At 33.3% G+C, this 15,496-nt stretch overlaps 1 protein-coding gene across 1 annotated transcript; it reads left to right on the top strand.

The window, feature by feature from the left end:
* The first annotated feature begins 283 nt into the window (after positions 1-283).
* LOC106476040 (potassium channel subfamily T member 1-like) lies at positions 284-14,628 on the top strand. The gene is made up of 11 exons (XM_013936708.2): positions 284-410; positions 1,648-1,820; positions 2,151-2,222; positions 3,516-3,650; positions 3,916-4,027; positions 5,619-5,720; positions 7,522-7,605; positions 8,048-8,179; positions 8,725-8,848; positions 11,251-11,335; positions 12,445-14,628. Exons 1-11 carry the CDS (start codon positions 306-308, stop codon positions 12,689-12,691), a joined length of 1,371 nt encoding a protein of 456 aa, XP_013792162.1. The 5' UTR covers positions 284-305; the 3' UTR covers positions 12,692-14,628.
* Positions 14,629-15,496: the final 868 nt, after the last annotated feature.

Here is a 15,496-nt window from a genome sequence, read left to right as displayed (position 1 = left end):
ATGGAGAAAAATGGATATCATTTTCGGATTCAGTGTACAGGAATTACCGTGGAACATGTAAAAATTTCAAAACAATGAAACTATTGGAGGCCTGTTTAATTAATATTATTATTAGTCCTAAGTGAACTGTTATTTAATTTCGTAGTCGTTTTAATTTTTACTAATTTTTAAACAAACAATATTTTGCAATCACATTTTCTTGCTATAACATTTATCAATGCTTCCGAATTAATTTCGATTCAACTAAATCATTGATTTATTTTAACTTTAATTTTTACGATATTGTATTTTTCTGACGATCTAGAATGATTAAGGGTTTCCCTCCAGTGACCCCTTATATCGGTGTCAGCCCCACATTTTGTTACTTGTTGAAACAGAAGAAACCCATCTGTTGCCTTCAGCTTGCACAAGTAAGTCATCTTTAGCGATAAGACTTCGAATGTTAGGCCTAGCTACTATTCATTTCTCACAAATATTCAAACTGATCATATCTTAAGCCTAACTACTATTCATTTCTCGCTGATATTCAAACTGATCATATCTTAGGCCTAACAACTATTTAATTTCTCGTTAATATTTAGACTGATCATATCTGAACCCTTGTATTTGTGCGATTAATCCTAGTTTATCCTAATATTCAAAGAATTTATTATATTAAAATGATTTTGAAATGGACGTCAGCAAGACACTTGACAACCACAACTGATATAAGTCGGGAAGAACAGTATGTTTTCGAACTACATTTTGGCATTTACTGACGTTTCGTAGGCACTATGATATTACCAAAAATTGTATCGCTTTGGAAAGGGTATTTAACAACAACTTTTGACGCAAAATATCATGGAAACTACGCTGCAGGACTATTGCCAACATACGCAGTTGTAAGTTAGAGCATGACCGGACATGGTGAAGTGCCAAAATAGTCCTAATATAACGTATCTCAGTATATGGAGGCTAACCTTGCTTATATAGATGTAGAACGCTATATAAATGTGTACTCGTCAAACACGTTAGTCTCAATACATGTCTGTAAGCCTATTTAGGTCTCAATAATAACGATAATATTAGAGACTGCAAACGCAGTTATCATTTAAAGTTTTGTATAATATTAAAGTCATTGGAGTAAGAACATATGCACAAAAGTTTGGCCCAAAAGAAACTTTTAAAGTTAACCCTTTGATCACTTTCTAATGTTATGAATCGAAATATACTGTTTAGGCATAAGGGTCTCCATATTTCCGATATTATATTTGTTAATTATTCGAGACTTTGATAAATGACTTTAAATATCTCAGCGAAAGAAAGCAGAATTTAGTGAATTATAATTTTGAGAGATAGAATAAAACAGAAATAAGTGTATTTGTTTTCAATTTAAATGTATAACCTTTTAAGAGAAATATAATTTTACTACTACTTTCAATCAATTCTAATTATAACTTGTCAAATTATAAATTTCCGTAGAGTTTCGTATTTTCCTTTGATTAGGCCTACTTTATTAATTGAAAACCATCGACCCTTTTGTTTGGGCTTTCATGTCTTATTTGGAATATTATTTTTACTACTAACTCCGATACTTACAATTTAAATCTTATTGAAAATAAAATATATAATTACTTTTTTCTTTTTTCCGTATTATTATTATTATAGGTTTGTGAACACTGTTCTTTTCGTAACGCTAAGGAGTACAACTGGGCTAATCAGTGTATTATCCTAGCAGCAGACTTTGCCAGCAGCGCCATCTATAATTTTATCGTTCCACTTCGGGCCCATTTTAGAAGCCCTCAACTTCTTAAACCAATTATCCTACTTTTGGAAAAGAAGTAAGCTATTACTTAATGTAGCATAACAAATAAAACCTACCCTTGAAATAATTCGCACGGGAACATGAAACAAAGAAAACATTTCAAATGATTGACATTTTATTTATTTTTATAATTTACATTATATGACAGTATTGTTCTTGTTTATCCTCTATTACGCTGTATCTACATTTTTGAATATTATTTCGTCTGTAGACAATCACGATTTGAGCATAAAATATAGAAGTTAATGGTCTGCTCCGCCATCTATCGGATAAAAGTTTTAATGGTTGACATTAACGTCTTGTTTTAAATAAACGTGCAACATTAAATATCTTTGATTTTTTGTAGGCCAGACTCAGCTTTTCTCGACGCCATTTCCTGGTTTCCTTTAGTGTACTGGATGCAGGGCTGTATTGACAAGTAAGCTTTCCCTATTTAAAGCTAGATGTAGCCTAATGGTAAGATAACCGTTCTGCGAGTTCGAAAATGCATGGTTCTAGTCCCGATGCCGTAGGTTTTGCGTAAGGGACACAAAGGCACTATTTACGGAGAGTCGAATAAAATTGTAAACTTACAGACTAGAGAGAAGGCAACAGTATCAACTGTCAACTCGTAATCTACTATTGCCTGATTGAAGTGCGGAGTGCGTTTTCGCGGTAAAGTAAAGTGATCCATGAATTATCGGATTCATTTTTCAGTAAAACCAAGCACTAGACCACGTGCAGTCCCAGAGATGAAATTAAAACCTTTTCTACAAATAATACATGTATACGAAATCTACTTTTGGGTGTTTGAAGGTGGAATACACCAGAATGTAACACAGTATCATTTTTTATTAATATTGTATGGAACACACCATGATATAATACAGTACCATTCTTTGTTAGTATTGTATGGAACACACCATGATATAACACAGTACCATTCTTTGTTAGTATTGTAAGGAACACACCATGATATAATACAGTACCATTCTTTGTTAATATTGTAAGGAACACACCATTATATAATACAGTACCATTCTTTGTTAATATTGTAAGGAACACACCATTATATAATACAGTACCATTCTTTGTTAATATTGTATGAAACACGCCATGATATAATACAGTACCATTCTTTGTTAGTATTGTAAGGAACACACCATGATATAATACAGTACCATTCTTTGTTAGTATTGTATGGAACACACCATGATATAATACAGTACCATTCTTTGTTAGTATTGTAAGGAACACACCATGATATAATACAGTACCATTCTTTGTTAGTATTGTAAGGAACACACCATGATATAATACAGTACCATTCTTTGTTAGTATTGTATGGAACACACCATGATATAATACAGTACCATTCTTTGTTAGTATTGTATGGAACACACCATGATATAATATAGTATTATTCTTTGTTAATATTGTATTGAACACACCATGATATAATACAGTACCATTCTTTGTTAGTATTATATGGAACACACCATGATATAATACAGTACCATTCTTTGTTAGTATTATATGGAACACACCATGATATAATACAGTATTATTCTTTGTTAGTATTGTAAGGAACACACCATTATATAATACAGTATTATTCTTTGTTAGTATTATATGGAACACACCATGATATAATACAGTATTATTCTTTGTTAATATTGTATGGAACATACAAGAGTATACTACAATAGTATTTATTATTAATGTTTTAAAGTCTGGACGACCTCTTAAGGGCAGGAATTAACCTGGCGGATAGTGCTATAGTGGTCAATAAAGAAAGCAGTAACTCAGTTGAAGAAGATCACTTAGCCGACTGTAATACCATTGTGGCAGTACAGACTATGTTCAGGTGAGGAAAATAAACAGATCTTCTGCACGTTCAGGTCAGTAAAAGATCGGGTCTTCCTTAAGTTCAGTTCAGTAAAAGAACGGGTCTTCTGTATCTTCAGGTCAGTAAAAGATCGGGTCTTCTATATCTCAGACCAGTAAAACGACAAGTTTTTCTCTATGTTACTGTCATCATAATTGCTGAGTGCACTGTTTACTAATTATAGCATATTATTGACACTATAAATAACATTAAGAGAACATTCTTTATTTTCATTAAATTACAGGTTGTTTCCCAGCGTAAGGGTTATTACCGAGTTAAGCCAGTCGAGCAACATGAGATTTATGCAGTTCCGAGCACACGATACGTATGCTCTTCATCTGTCAAGGACAGAAAAGGTAGGATATAGAAGAAATTAAATATAGGATTATTTCATTTATTACAGTAACTATATTCTTTAATTCTTATTCCATAAAAGATTTTAAAAAAAGCGAGTTAATTATTGTGAAAGTGTGATTTTTTTCAGGAACTTAAATTGAACTTTTTTAAAAATTAGTCTGAAAATTCCAGTACAGCTGAAACAAATATTTCGATGAAAAGTATGAACAATACTATTTTACAAGTTAACTTAGAACAAAGAAAATCTAGAACATTTATAAAATAATCATCAAACTATAGACATGTATTTGTTTCTAAAGAGAGTATACATTGGAGACATCCAGCTTTATATGACAGTGCCTGTGTGGGAATTTTAAATACGTATATTAACATAAACGCTAATAGAATTCAAATTAAACGAACTGAAATATTCTGCTCATTTCAACTAGGTTGACGTCTATTGATCAACATGCTCGATATTTACCTACGAGAGAATTTTAAAACTGCCCTCTATTTATAGGTTTGTTACATTCATTCAGCGCATGACTATTAATGCACGATAATGACGTAGGTTTCTAAATCTACATACAAACTGTTAACCCCTGGTGGTGGGTGGATCCAATATAACCTAAAGAACATTTAGAATATTTATATTCATATACCATATTTGGAGTTTTAACTATAGGTATTCAATATGTAAATCTGAAACGTTCTTGTAATCTACACCCCCGGCTTAAAGACACGTTTCAATTATACTTGCGAGCAAGCACGGTGACGTAATTTACGTAATTTATTTCTAATTAAAATAGTGTGTTTACCTGTACATCACATTCATGCAGAACTTGTTTATGTAACAACATTCCAATTTGGCTGTGCATGAACGCTTATATTTAAATACTAGTGAAAGTACCCGGCTTCGCTCGGGTTATTAGGTTCATAGTGTGTGTGTGTGTATTATGATCCCATTTTAGCCTAAAACTACAACCTATATACTTTTGTTGCTAAGCATCATGACATAAAAGCCATTGTTGGAATGCATTGTTACCAAAACGCACTGGCTTTTCTATATATTAGAAGTTGTTATATAAGGAACCACTTCTTTTCTGTGTGGTTTTTCGTTAGCTTTCCTCGTTAAAAAGATGCGCATGCATGTGGATGAGATAAGTAATACCCAGGTGCACACCCTCAGGGGCCACTTAGTATGTATGCAAAATTTCAGGTTTCTAGGTTCTTTCCTCTTGGAGCTAAGGCGGTCACACACAGAAATACAGACTAACAGACACGCCCTTTTATTATTATAGATACACAGATAATATGGTTTATAATATTTGTTAAAAATTCATTTTTAAAACAGCTTTTTCATACTTGCTAGTTAACATATGCGCTTGATTAACAAATAACTTTAGAAACTGGTATAAAAGGTAATATATAAATGAGTGAATGTGTTCTTAGGTAACTGTTTGTTTGTTTGTCTTTGAGCAAAGCCACGTTGAGTTTCTGCTGTGTCTACCGCGGGGAATTGAACCCCGGAGTAAATTGTTGTGAAACAGGAGAAATATAGTAAATTGTTGTTTGGCTTGTTTTATAATACTTCAATGGTTCTTCGTTTAGAGAGAAAGAGAAAAGGGATCTCATATCTCCTATATGTTTCGCTTGCCATTTGCTGCTGGGAATGTGTTTAGTGCCAGTATGTTGGACACCATGCTTTATCAGGTAAATATCCTATTGTTGTTGGGAATGTTTGTAGTGCCACTATGTTGGACACCATACTTTATCAAGTAAATATCCTGTTGTTGTTGGGAATGTTTCTAGTGCCAGTATGCTGGACACCATACTTTATCAAGTAAATATCCTATTGTTGTTGGGAATGTTTCTAGTGCCACTATGTTGGACACCATACTTTATCAAGTAAATATCCTATTGTTGTTGGGAATGTTTCTAGTGCCACTATGCTATACCGTGTTTTATCAGGTAAAAATATATATTTTTAACTGGAATGTTTTTGGTACCAATACGTTGAGAGTCATGCTTTGTCAGGGAAACATTCTGTTGTTGATTCTAATGTTTTAGGTACCACTACGTGGAACAGACTTCTTTATCAGGTAAACATACTGTTGTTGATTCTAATGTTTTAGATACCACTACGTGGAACACCCTGCTTTATCAGGGAAACATTCTGTTGTTGATTCTAATGTTTTAGGTACCACTACGTGGAACAGACTTCTTTATCAGGTAAACATACTGTTGTTGATTCTAATGTTTTAGGTACCGCTACGCGGGACAGTATTCTTTATCAGGTAAACATAGTGTTGTTGATTCAAATATTTTAGGTACCACTACGTGGAACAGTCTGCTTTGTCAGGGAAACATTCTGTTGTTGATTCTAATGTTTTAGGTACCACTACGTGGAACAGTATTCTTCAACAGGTAAGCATGAGCACTAGTAATGTGCGAAATGCCTCGTCAGCACTGGATATAGCAGGTATGGCGTAGTTGACATATTATTACAATCTTCCTTATCTTCACTCGCGGGCTCTCATAATTCTAATTTTGAGTCTTGAAGTTAAATTTTAGAATGAAACTTCTTCAGCAATAACAATAGTTACAAGCAAAAAAAACAGGCGAAAAATTACTCCAAGTACAGCATATTTTGTATTAGGTGGTATATCGAGCTACCAATACCTAAAAAATAACAAAAAAGGACTGTCTACTGTTGGTTTTGAAAAATAGCGACACTCCTAAACGTCACCTAATGAAAACAACCGTCACTGGCGGCCCACATAGTAAAATTCGTCATCACCACCCTCCGCCAACTCATGGGCCACTCTTTTACACCCTCGGCTGAAAGGGCGAGCATGTTTGGTGGGACGGGGATTCCAACCTGCAACCCTCAGTTTGCGAATCGAGCGCCCTAACCACCTGGCCATGCCGGGCGACCTTGAATGACCTCGATGGTAGTACTTGTAGGGTTGGCCAACAGCGCCTAACGTCATACCACTAACAATAATTTCTCCGTTTTTGAATTATTTGCATCTCAAGGGACCTTTGAATAACTAGTTATGTCTTTCGGCGTGGGAGACACCTAGATAGAAAATACTTAGAATTATTTAAGTTTTGTATGATAAAATGGAGATGCTTGATATAATCTTGAATCTCAATGTTTCTTAAAATTTGTATTTGAACTCATTTTTAGGCCTACTTGATCACTTTGAATTAAGCTTGAATCCCTGAGTCTTAAAATCTGTATTTGAACTCGGTTTTTGACCTTCATGAACGATTACGTGATTCATTTGAATTACGCTTGAATCCCTTTGTTTCTTAAAATTTGTATTTGAACTCATTTTTAGGCCTTCATGGAGAGCTTTTTGATCACTTTGAATTAAGCTTGAATTCCTTTGTTTCTTAAAATTTGTATTCGAACTTGTTTTTAGGCCTTCATGAAGAGCTACATGATAACATTGAATTAAGCTTGGATCCCTTTGTTTCTTAAAATTTGTATTTGAAATCTTTTTAGGCCTTCGTGAAGGACTACATGATCACTTTGGTACGTTTACTTTTGGGGATTGACCATTCCCCTGGCTCTGGCTTTCTTTCCTGTGTAAGTTTTTGCTTTTCATATTTAGAAAAGTCTAGATTCTGCGCTTTGTTTTTCTCTATAAAAGATTACAGTTGAGATAGAAGCATTTTCCTTAGTACTGTATTTGGTGAATAAGATATCGAAATGCCCTCGACATTTCAAAGAGAAAAATACGTTTAATAAAATTTTTAGTTCTAAATATTTTGATACTGCGCGTTTCTCGTTTCTTATTTTTTTCAAGTAAGATATTTATTGGAGCTTATATATGTATATAGCATTTTGGAATGAACTTTCCAAGCTATATTTGATAACATAATACATTAAACCGATATGATACTTTGTTATAACTTCAAAAAACAATAACTAATTGTACCGTTGATCTTACATTTGTAAAAATGTGCTCTGAACCCAGAACATTTATCCTGAGCCAAGCACGTGACACTTACTACTTTAATAAAAACAGATATGGATCACAGAAGAAGACCTCTGGATTCGAACGTATGGTCGACTTTACCAGAAATTGTGCTCCACTTCTTGTGAAATTCCCATTGGAATATACCGTACAGTGAGCTCCAAATCGTTGGATTGCAGATCTGTATGTTTCTTTTTTTATTTTCTCTCGGAAACGTAGAGTGAATTTTATTCAATTAAAAGAAAAAAAAAATAGGAAATTATCCGTGGAGGTAAAAAATGTTTAAAGTCTCGCCTTACTTTATTTTTCTATTAGTAATAGAATCTTCTATTAATTATCAACATTTGATCTATTGACGTACCATGTTTGTCCGGTATATTGACCAAGAACGAATATTGAAAAAAAAACATTCGTAATATTTCCAAAACCTAAACTTTTACCCAAACGTTCATGTATCTACAGAAATGAATTCGTGATTTCGTTTAATAACTTTTTAAATGGTGATCATTTCACTAAGATTAGGTGTTAATCTTGGTTTATCACTTCAATTTAATTTGAACCAAAAATCATAGAACTTCATAAAGTGATTCCTTGTAAGGAATTCGGGACGATCTCAGAATTTCTTCGTAAACGATACATTTGAGTCAACCAACACTACGATTTTATATGGCTCGTGCACAGTTTTGATTTAAGTTACATTAGAAGTCACAATTTTTATTACTTTCTAGGTGGCTCTGGAGTTAGCGGGCGATGGGGACATGGCGGCCATTAACGCGGAAATTCAACGTCAGGAAATCTCAAATATGGTTCGAACCAGGATGCAGAATTTAGGACTACCAACAAAGGATTATGGTACGATTGACGACAGTAATATCGTGTATTTTGTTTTGTTGTCGTGTGTGTATGTGTGACAAGGCGGCTATTAAAATCTTACAGAAGTTTCGGTCATACAAGCATAAGGACTTATAGGACTTGTGTGTGTGTGAAGCATAAACAGCGCCATCTGCTTGACGCTGATTGAATATGATTTTATTCACGTAGGACAAAAACGTCATCTGAGTAAAAGAGGTCTGCTCGAGGATAACCTTTATCGACTTAAGAGTTGAGCTTCTGATGAGCGAGCTTATTTGACATCTTGAACAACAAGTGCACGATTACACACAGACACACACACACACACACACACACACACACACACATGTGAAGAACAAATACACGTCTCAACACTGTTTGATAGTATGCAAACACTACAAGTAACACCACCCCCTCTTAAAGTAGCGGAATAATACTTGAATAAATGTTATCAGACTTTTATGACGTTATGACAGCATATGTATAGTTGTTATCATTTTATGATGTGTGTATGGAAGTGGTGTAAGACAAGATGGCGTCTTAAGTCATTAGGGTGTGTTGATGGTTGCTATTAGAACACCTATAGCTTGTTATGTGGTGAACAAGAAAAAAAAACCCAAGTACCGAAGTAAAACCATGTTAGTCCCAAAACTCAGTTACTTGATTTAATTTGAAAACCTGAGTTAACCATAAAATCTTTTAACTTGGTTAAACCTTACAGGTTAACGATACTGATATATATATATTATATACAGAAGTAATTTCGATTGACTTATATTGACTTACAAACTGTATAAACACATGGATCTGTAAAGGCGAAACGTCTGTGGGAGTCTGTAAAAGCTTTTGTAAAGCAAGGAATTTATTTATAATTAATATAGTTATATGTGTTTTACTAATAAAATGTACTTAGTTATAATTTAAGACTATTTTTTTTAAATCTTTGACATTTACTAAAAAGGCTTACTTAATAATGAAGTAAGTTGAAAAATGCAAAATGAATTACAAAATAGTTAACCTATTGATTGGACCTATTGATTGCCGTTCTTTTAAAATCTGATGTTTTTCGTCTTTAAACAAAATTTCAACCTTAGTTGTAGAAATATCTGTTAGATTTCGCGCAAAGCTACACAATGGCTGTCTGTGTTAACCGTTCTTAATTTTAAAGTAATAGACTAGAGGGAAGGCAAATAGTCAACCACCCACAGCCAACTAATGGGCTGCTCTTTACCAACGGATAGTGGGATTGACTGTCACATTATAATGCCCCCAAGCATGTTCAGTGACTGGTTTTGATCTCACGACCTGCAGTTTGCGAGTCAAACACCATAACCAGGGGGCCGTGCCAAATCTAGGCTAGAGGGAATGCAGCTAGTTAACACCCCCCACCACTAAATTTTTAGCTACTTTTGTCAGACCGAATAACATGATTTTACGGTCACCTTAAAATGCACCCATGACCCCAAAGTAAAGATCCCATTTTTTTCTTTTGTAATAACGCGAATCACGGAACAACTATGGGGCCCGACCAGCCCTTAGAAATGTTAACCACGCGGTTTTTGTTTGTTTGTTTGCACAAATCTACAAAATGAGCATTTTGTGCTGCGCACACCAAGGGTATCAAAACCCGATTTATAGAGTTATACGTCCGCAGACTTACCGCTGTCCCATTAGAGAGTCACGGTTTTGGATACAGCTAAGCATCAGCGAACTTACACTATTTTTATTACTTCTGAATGATCTGGTGACACAGATCAAATGGCCGACAGTTAAGGAAAACCAATGTCTAGATATACGAGAATGAATATTATTTGATCTCTCGTATTTATACTCTTTAGATATGTAGGAATTAATAATTAATATAGCTTCGTTATAACAATTATTTTTAAGGTCTAATTCTATTTATGTATTTCAACTTGATTTCTGTTAAATTATTAAACACAATCACAGTAAAATTAGATTTATTCAAAACAGGACACAACTTTAAAAGACTACGAGTTTCGACAACACCCTAGACCGCAATCATCAGGAGTGAGGTGTTAAAAGCAGATAGTGACATATATATTATATCTCCCACACCTGCACCAAAATCTTTATTCAAAATAAATATTTTTTTTTGATGTAATTGTATTCATGATCTAGATGGCGCTGACGGTATAATGTAGTTTATATCAATTGATTTGACGTTCAATTTACTTTAATTACTCTTTGCTGCATATTTCAAGCAAAGAGTCCTTAATAATAAGTAAAGCCTATGCTTTTTTTTGCTTCTTGGGATTTTGCTTTTGGAAACCAATATTTTTTTATTTTTTTTACATTTGGTGAATTTTCCCGTAGTAGATTATGTCACCCTATTTAGTCCGAAAGGTTTAATAAATATATTTGTTGTTTTCTGGGTGCAGATGATGTATCAGAAAAGAGAAACAGTTTATCGTACGTGATTATTAACCCAAATTGTGATCAGGATCTTCAAGAAGGTGACGTAATGTAAGCCTGAGTATCCTTAGTACAAATTTATATATTTTAGATATGTTGTTATATGGTACGTATAACTGCTGTACATATTATAAGTATAAATGTCGTTAAAAAAAATGGAAGATTTTAGAGGAACTTCAACTGTACATTTACGTAGTGACATTTTTAGGGTTAAGGCAGAAGGGGTCAAAGAGTTATTGAGGAGCAGAATAAGGACAATAATTAATTGGGGGGGGGGAGGGAGTAGAGTGGGGTCAAGTTTAATTATATAATTTTTTTTTTATTCTTTGTAAATATCAGAAAGAAACAATTGTACCTCCAGCGGTCTGTTTCAAGTTACCATTACCCTCCCCCCCCCAGGTCCCATCTGATTGGAGATATTTCTTTCAGTTTAAGTTACACCGTATGATTATCTAGACAGCCCCCAAAATTAACACTTCATAGAAGTATAAGTGGGAGTCACCATGTAGGGGCAATTTAACAATCTTAAAAGATTAGATACTGATATTTTGGATAGGGGGGGAACTAACCAGTGAGGGGGGCTTGCCCCAGGCCATCTCGCTGAACAAATCACTGTATTTAACTAAAAGAGTTTGTTTGTTTTGTAATTAAGCACAAAGCTACACAATGGGCTATCTGTGCTCTGCCCACCACGGGTATCGAAACCCGGATTCTAGCGTTGTAAGTCCGCGGACATACCGCTGTGCCACTGGGGGGGGGGGCTTCTAAAAGAGAAAAAAATACATCAAATTTCAGGAACTAGTGTTTTGTTTCAAGTATGAATTGTCATTTGATGAATCGAAATTGTATTGTTTAATTTTATTTAATAATACTAAATATCATTGTTTGAAATACTGTTATATTGTATTTTATATAAATTGTTTTGTGATTTTATTCTCCTGTTTCTCAAATAGTTCCGATATTATTATTATTAATTTGAAAACTCTTAAAGTTTATGAAAATATTACTTTGAAAAAAAAAGCCATTCTGAAATTTAAATTCGCAGTTGACATATATTATTTGTGTAGAAAACAAAATGTAATTAGAACACTAGAGGTCGCTGTAAGTAAAATATACTTACCAAACAATAAACATAATTGCCGATGATAATCTATTCCTAGATTTGTGATTCGACCTAGTCCAATTTTTAGCAAGAAGATCTTCATGAATTTAGGGGGAACTATGAAAGCGAGAACACCCTCCCGTCGCATTCGACGACCGCTAGGAGAACGAATATTAGCTAAAGAACCGCAAACAATTCTTGAGACGCCATCTGTCGACTCAAGCTCCAGAACTCTTCGACTTAATATTCCTGGAAATATTGGAGTTGAGATCACTCCACCAAGCGGAACAGGAACTGTCGTCTGAACCATAATTATTACAGTTTTGTGCTGAACAGTCTAATTGTTTTTCTTAATAAAAGAAAAGAAAGTTTGGCTCTTGGTATTTATCTAAAGATTTAAGGTCCTAATTCTTGTCACTTTAAATGATTTATGATAAAGGTCATGTACCGTTTTTCTCTGTGACGACAACTTACAATAACTTCCTTATGGTTTGTAACTTGAAACAAATTCTATAATATATAGAACACAGCGGATCTTAATATTATTAATCCGCCTATCTTTGTATGCAGTAAAGAAACTTGCGAAGAGAATCAGACTTAAAATAATTTTGTTATGTTTATATTTATTAATTTTGTTCCTATATATATTGTATTTATGAATTTGGAGTTCTCGTGATATTTTATTTTCTCAATAATAATTTGTTGCTCTTTTGAGAGAATGTCGGACGTTTGTTTGCAATCTTTAAATTAATCTTATTACGCCTGAAAATGAAGTACAAATAAAACACTAACTTGTGGACTTTTGCCACTAATCTTTGTTTTCATTGATTCTCACCTATGTAAAATCTGCACTTTACTTACCATGGATTGGGTACGACTTATCACAAGTCTCTTTCTTGATGGTCCAGGTTTTCGGGTTGATCCATATTCCTTTGTTTTCAAGTGCCATTAAAAAGCAACATGTTACGTGAAGTGAAAGCAGTTCTGGCTGACGCTTGAATTAGAATATTAGTTAGTAATTATTTTTTCTTGTATATATATATATATATATATATATATTTATGTGTTCACCGAAAAATATTTTACTCCAAACTGCATTATTTGGTCGTAAATAAAAAGTAAATGAGAAAAACACGTAAACACCTTTACGTAAAACCTGTAGCTCTATATTAAACCACCGGTAAATTGAAATATTTATACAATTAAAACACGTTTATTACGCTAATCGGAAACTAAACTAATCTAAAGTGTATGTAATTGTTAAAGCAGTGACGATAGTAATATAATTTTACTTTATTAACGAAGTTTTAGAAACGTAGACAATTATTGCACGTTTAATCTTTTTTTTTTTTGTATGTCACGGGAAGTAAATTAGTTTAAATAAAATCATGAAATCAATCATTAAAAATTACACACATGCTACGTGTCTTTTGAAGCTCATTTCAAGTTCAATTGATAAAAATAATGGACTTAAAATAAAAACATTTGTGTCTCCGATATTTCTAATGTTTGCCCATTTTTTTCCATCTTATGATTTTAAGTAGTAATTAACAATCATGTTATCTTTGTTTCCAACGGTGACGTTCATAGATTATTTGGTCAAAGAAACCTAAGATAATGATTTGTTTTATATGGTTCGTTAGGACTAAATACAGAGTGTGTGTCAGCTTTAGATACGCGATCAATTCAAACTGTTGTTGCTTTTTGTTAGGACTAAATAAAGAGTGTGCCTGTTCGATTTAGATACGCGATCAATTCAAACTGTTGTTGCTTTTTGTTAGGACTAAATACAGTGTGTGTGTGTTCGCTTTAGATACGCGATCAATTCAAACTGTTGTTGATTTTTGTTAGGACTAAATACAGTGTGTGCGTGTTCGATTTAGATACGCGATCAGTTCAAACTGTTGTTGCTTTTTGTTAGGACTAAATACAGTGTGTGCGTGTTCGCTTTAGATACGCGATCAATTCAAACTGTTGTTGCTTTTTGTTAGGACTAAATACAGAGTGTGTGTCCGCTTTAGATACGCGATCAATTCAAACTGTTGTTGCTTTTTGTATACGCGTGTATTTAATTATTTTGTTTAATAATAACTTAGTTTGTATATTATGAATAATTTTATTCCATCTAAATATTATGAAGAGAGATGTTTTGCATATTATAAAACTAAATACGTCACTCTGTGACGTCACTCTGTATTAATAAAGTTTATTTTTTATCATGGACACCTTTTTCTCTAATAAGCTTCTATATTTTTTGATGCTCGAATTACAAAATATATAAATAAAAAAAACATCACCAAAACCATTTTAATGAATTTTATCATAGAATTGATTTGATAAAATGATATAAAAAATATCAAAAGTACTCTCTGTCATCATTTTTGGGTAAAATATAAACAATTATAAGATCTGCTTTTGTTTTCTTTTTTCGTCTGGATATCTTAGAATATTTTATTTGTAGATAAGTTGTCCTTTACTTAAGCGTTTTATAAAATTACAGTTAACGTGTGATTGTTATCACAATATATCATGAAGGTTTAAAGTAACGATAAACACACTGATATTTAAATAGTTGTGCGTTACTCACAACAGAAAATCAAATACAATTTGGCATTTTAATACCATGATCAAAAAATACATTCACTTTCTTTAAATCTCCCCAAAAGAATATTTTTAGCGGAAACGTTCAATTGATAACAAGAACCTGCAGAAATGTAGTTTGTATATAAATATAATTTTATCTATCGTGATGGCGTGAACGTGTTTTCTTAGCTTGTGAAGCAAGACTGTAATTAATTATATTTGTCCTGAGACATTAGTATTAGGCTTGTTATATTTTTAATACTTCACGCCTTATTCAGTCTCAGAGTTTTTCAAGAAGAAGAAGAATATATAATATTATTTCAAACACACTATGTCTGCAATATCCATTGCCTATGACGCGTTTCGCTCAACACAGAACTCATCAAGTCGGCTGGAAAACAACTAACACAGTTGTGGTCGGAGTACAATTTATGTAAGCCATTTCTTACAGCAACACGGATTTAGTGTGGTTTATACACTCTTCTTCTTTAAAAACCCTAAGGAACCCAATAAAGAATGCATTGTTG

The sequence above is a fragment of the Limulus polyphemus genome, unplaced genomic scaffold (assembly GCF_000517525.1).
Source record: "Limulus polyphemus unplaced genomic scaffold, Limulus_polyphemus-2.1.2 Scaffold9682, whole genome shotgun sequence".
NCBI lineage: Eukaryota > Metazoa > Arthropoda > Merostomata > Xiphosura > Limulidae > Limulus > Limulus polyphemus.
The sequence above is the reverse complement of the archived record's forward strand: the minus strand, read 5'-3'. Positions and strand labels throughout refer to the sequence as shown.

What these genes read in the sequence shown, in the direction of transcription:
- LOC106476040 (XM_013936708.2), top strand. Translation starts at nt 306, where the DNA reads ATGATTAAGGGTTTCCCTCCAGTGACCCCTTATATCGGTGTCAGCCCC. An exon ending in ATCTGTCAAGGACAGAAAAG is followed by an intron (nt 4,028 to 5,618) that starts GTAGGATATAGA and finishes TTCTTCGTTTAG; the next exon opens with AGAGAAAGAGAAAAGGGATC. An exon ending in CTTCAAGAAGGTGACGTAAT is followed by an intron (nt 11,336 to 12,444) that starts GTAAGCCTGAGT and finishes ATCTATTCCTAG; the next exon opens with ATTTGTGATTCGACCTAGTC.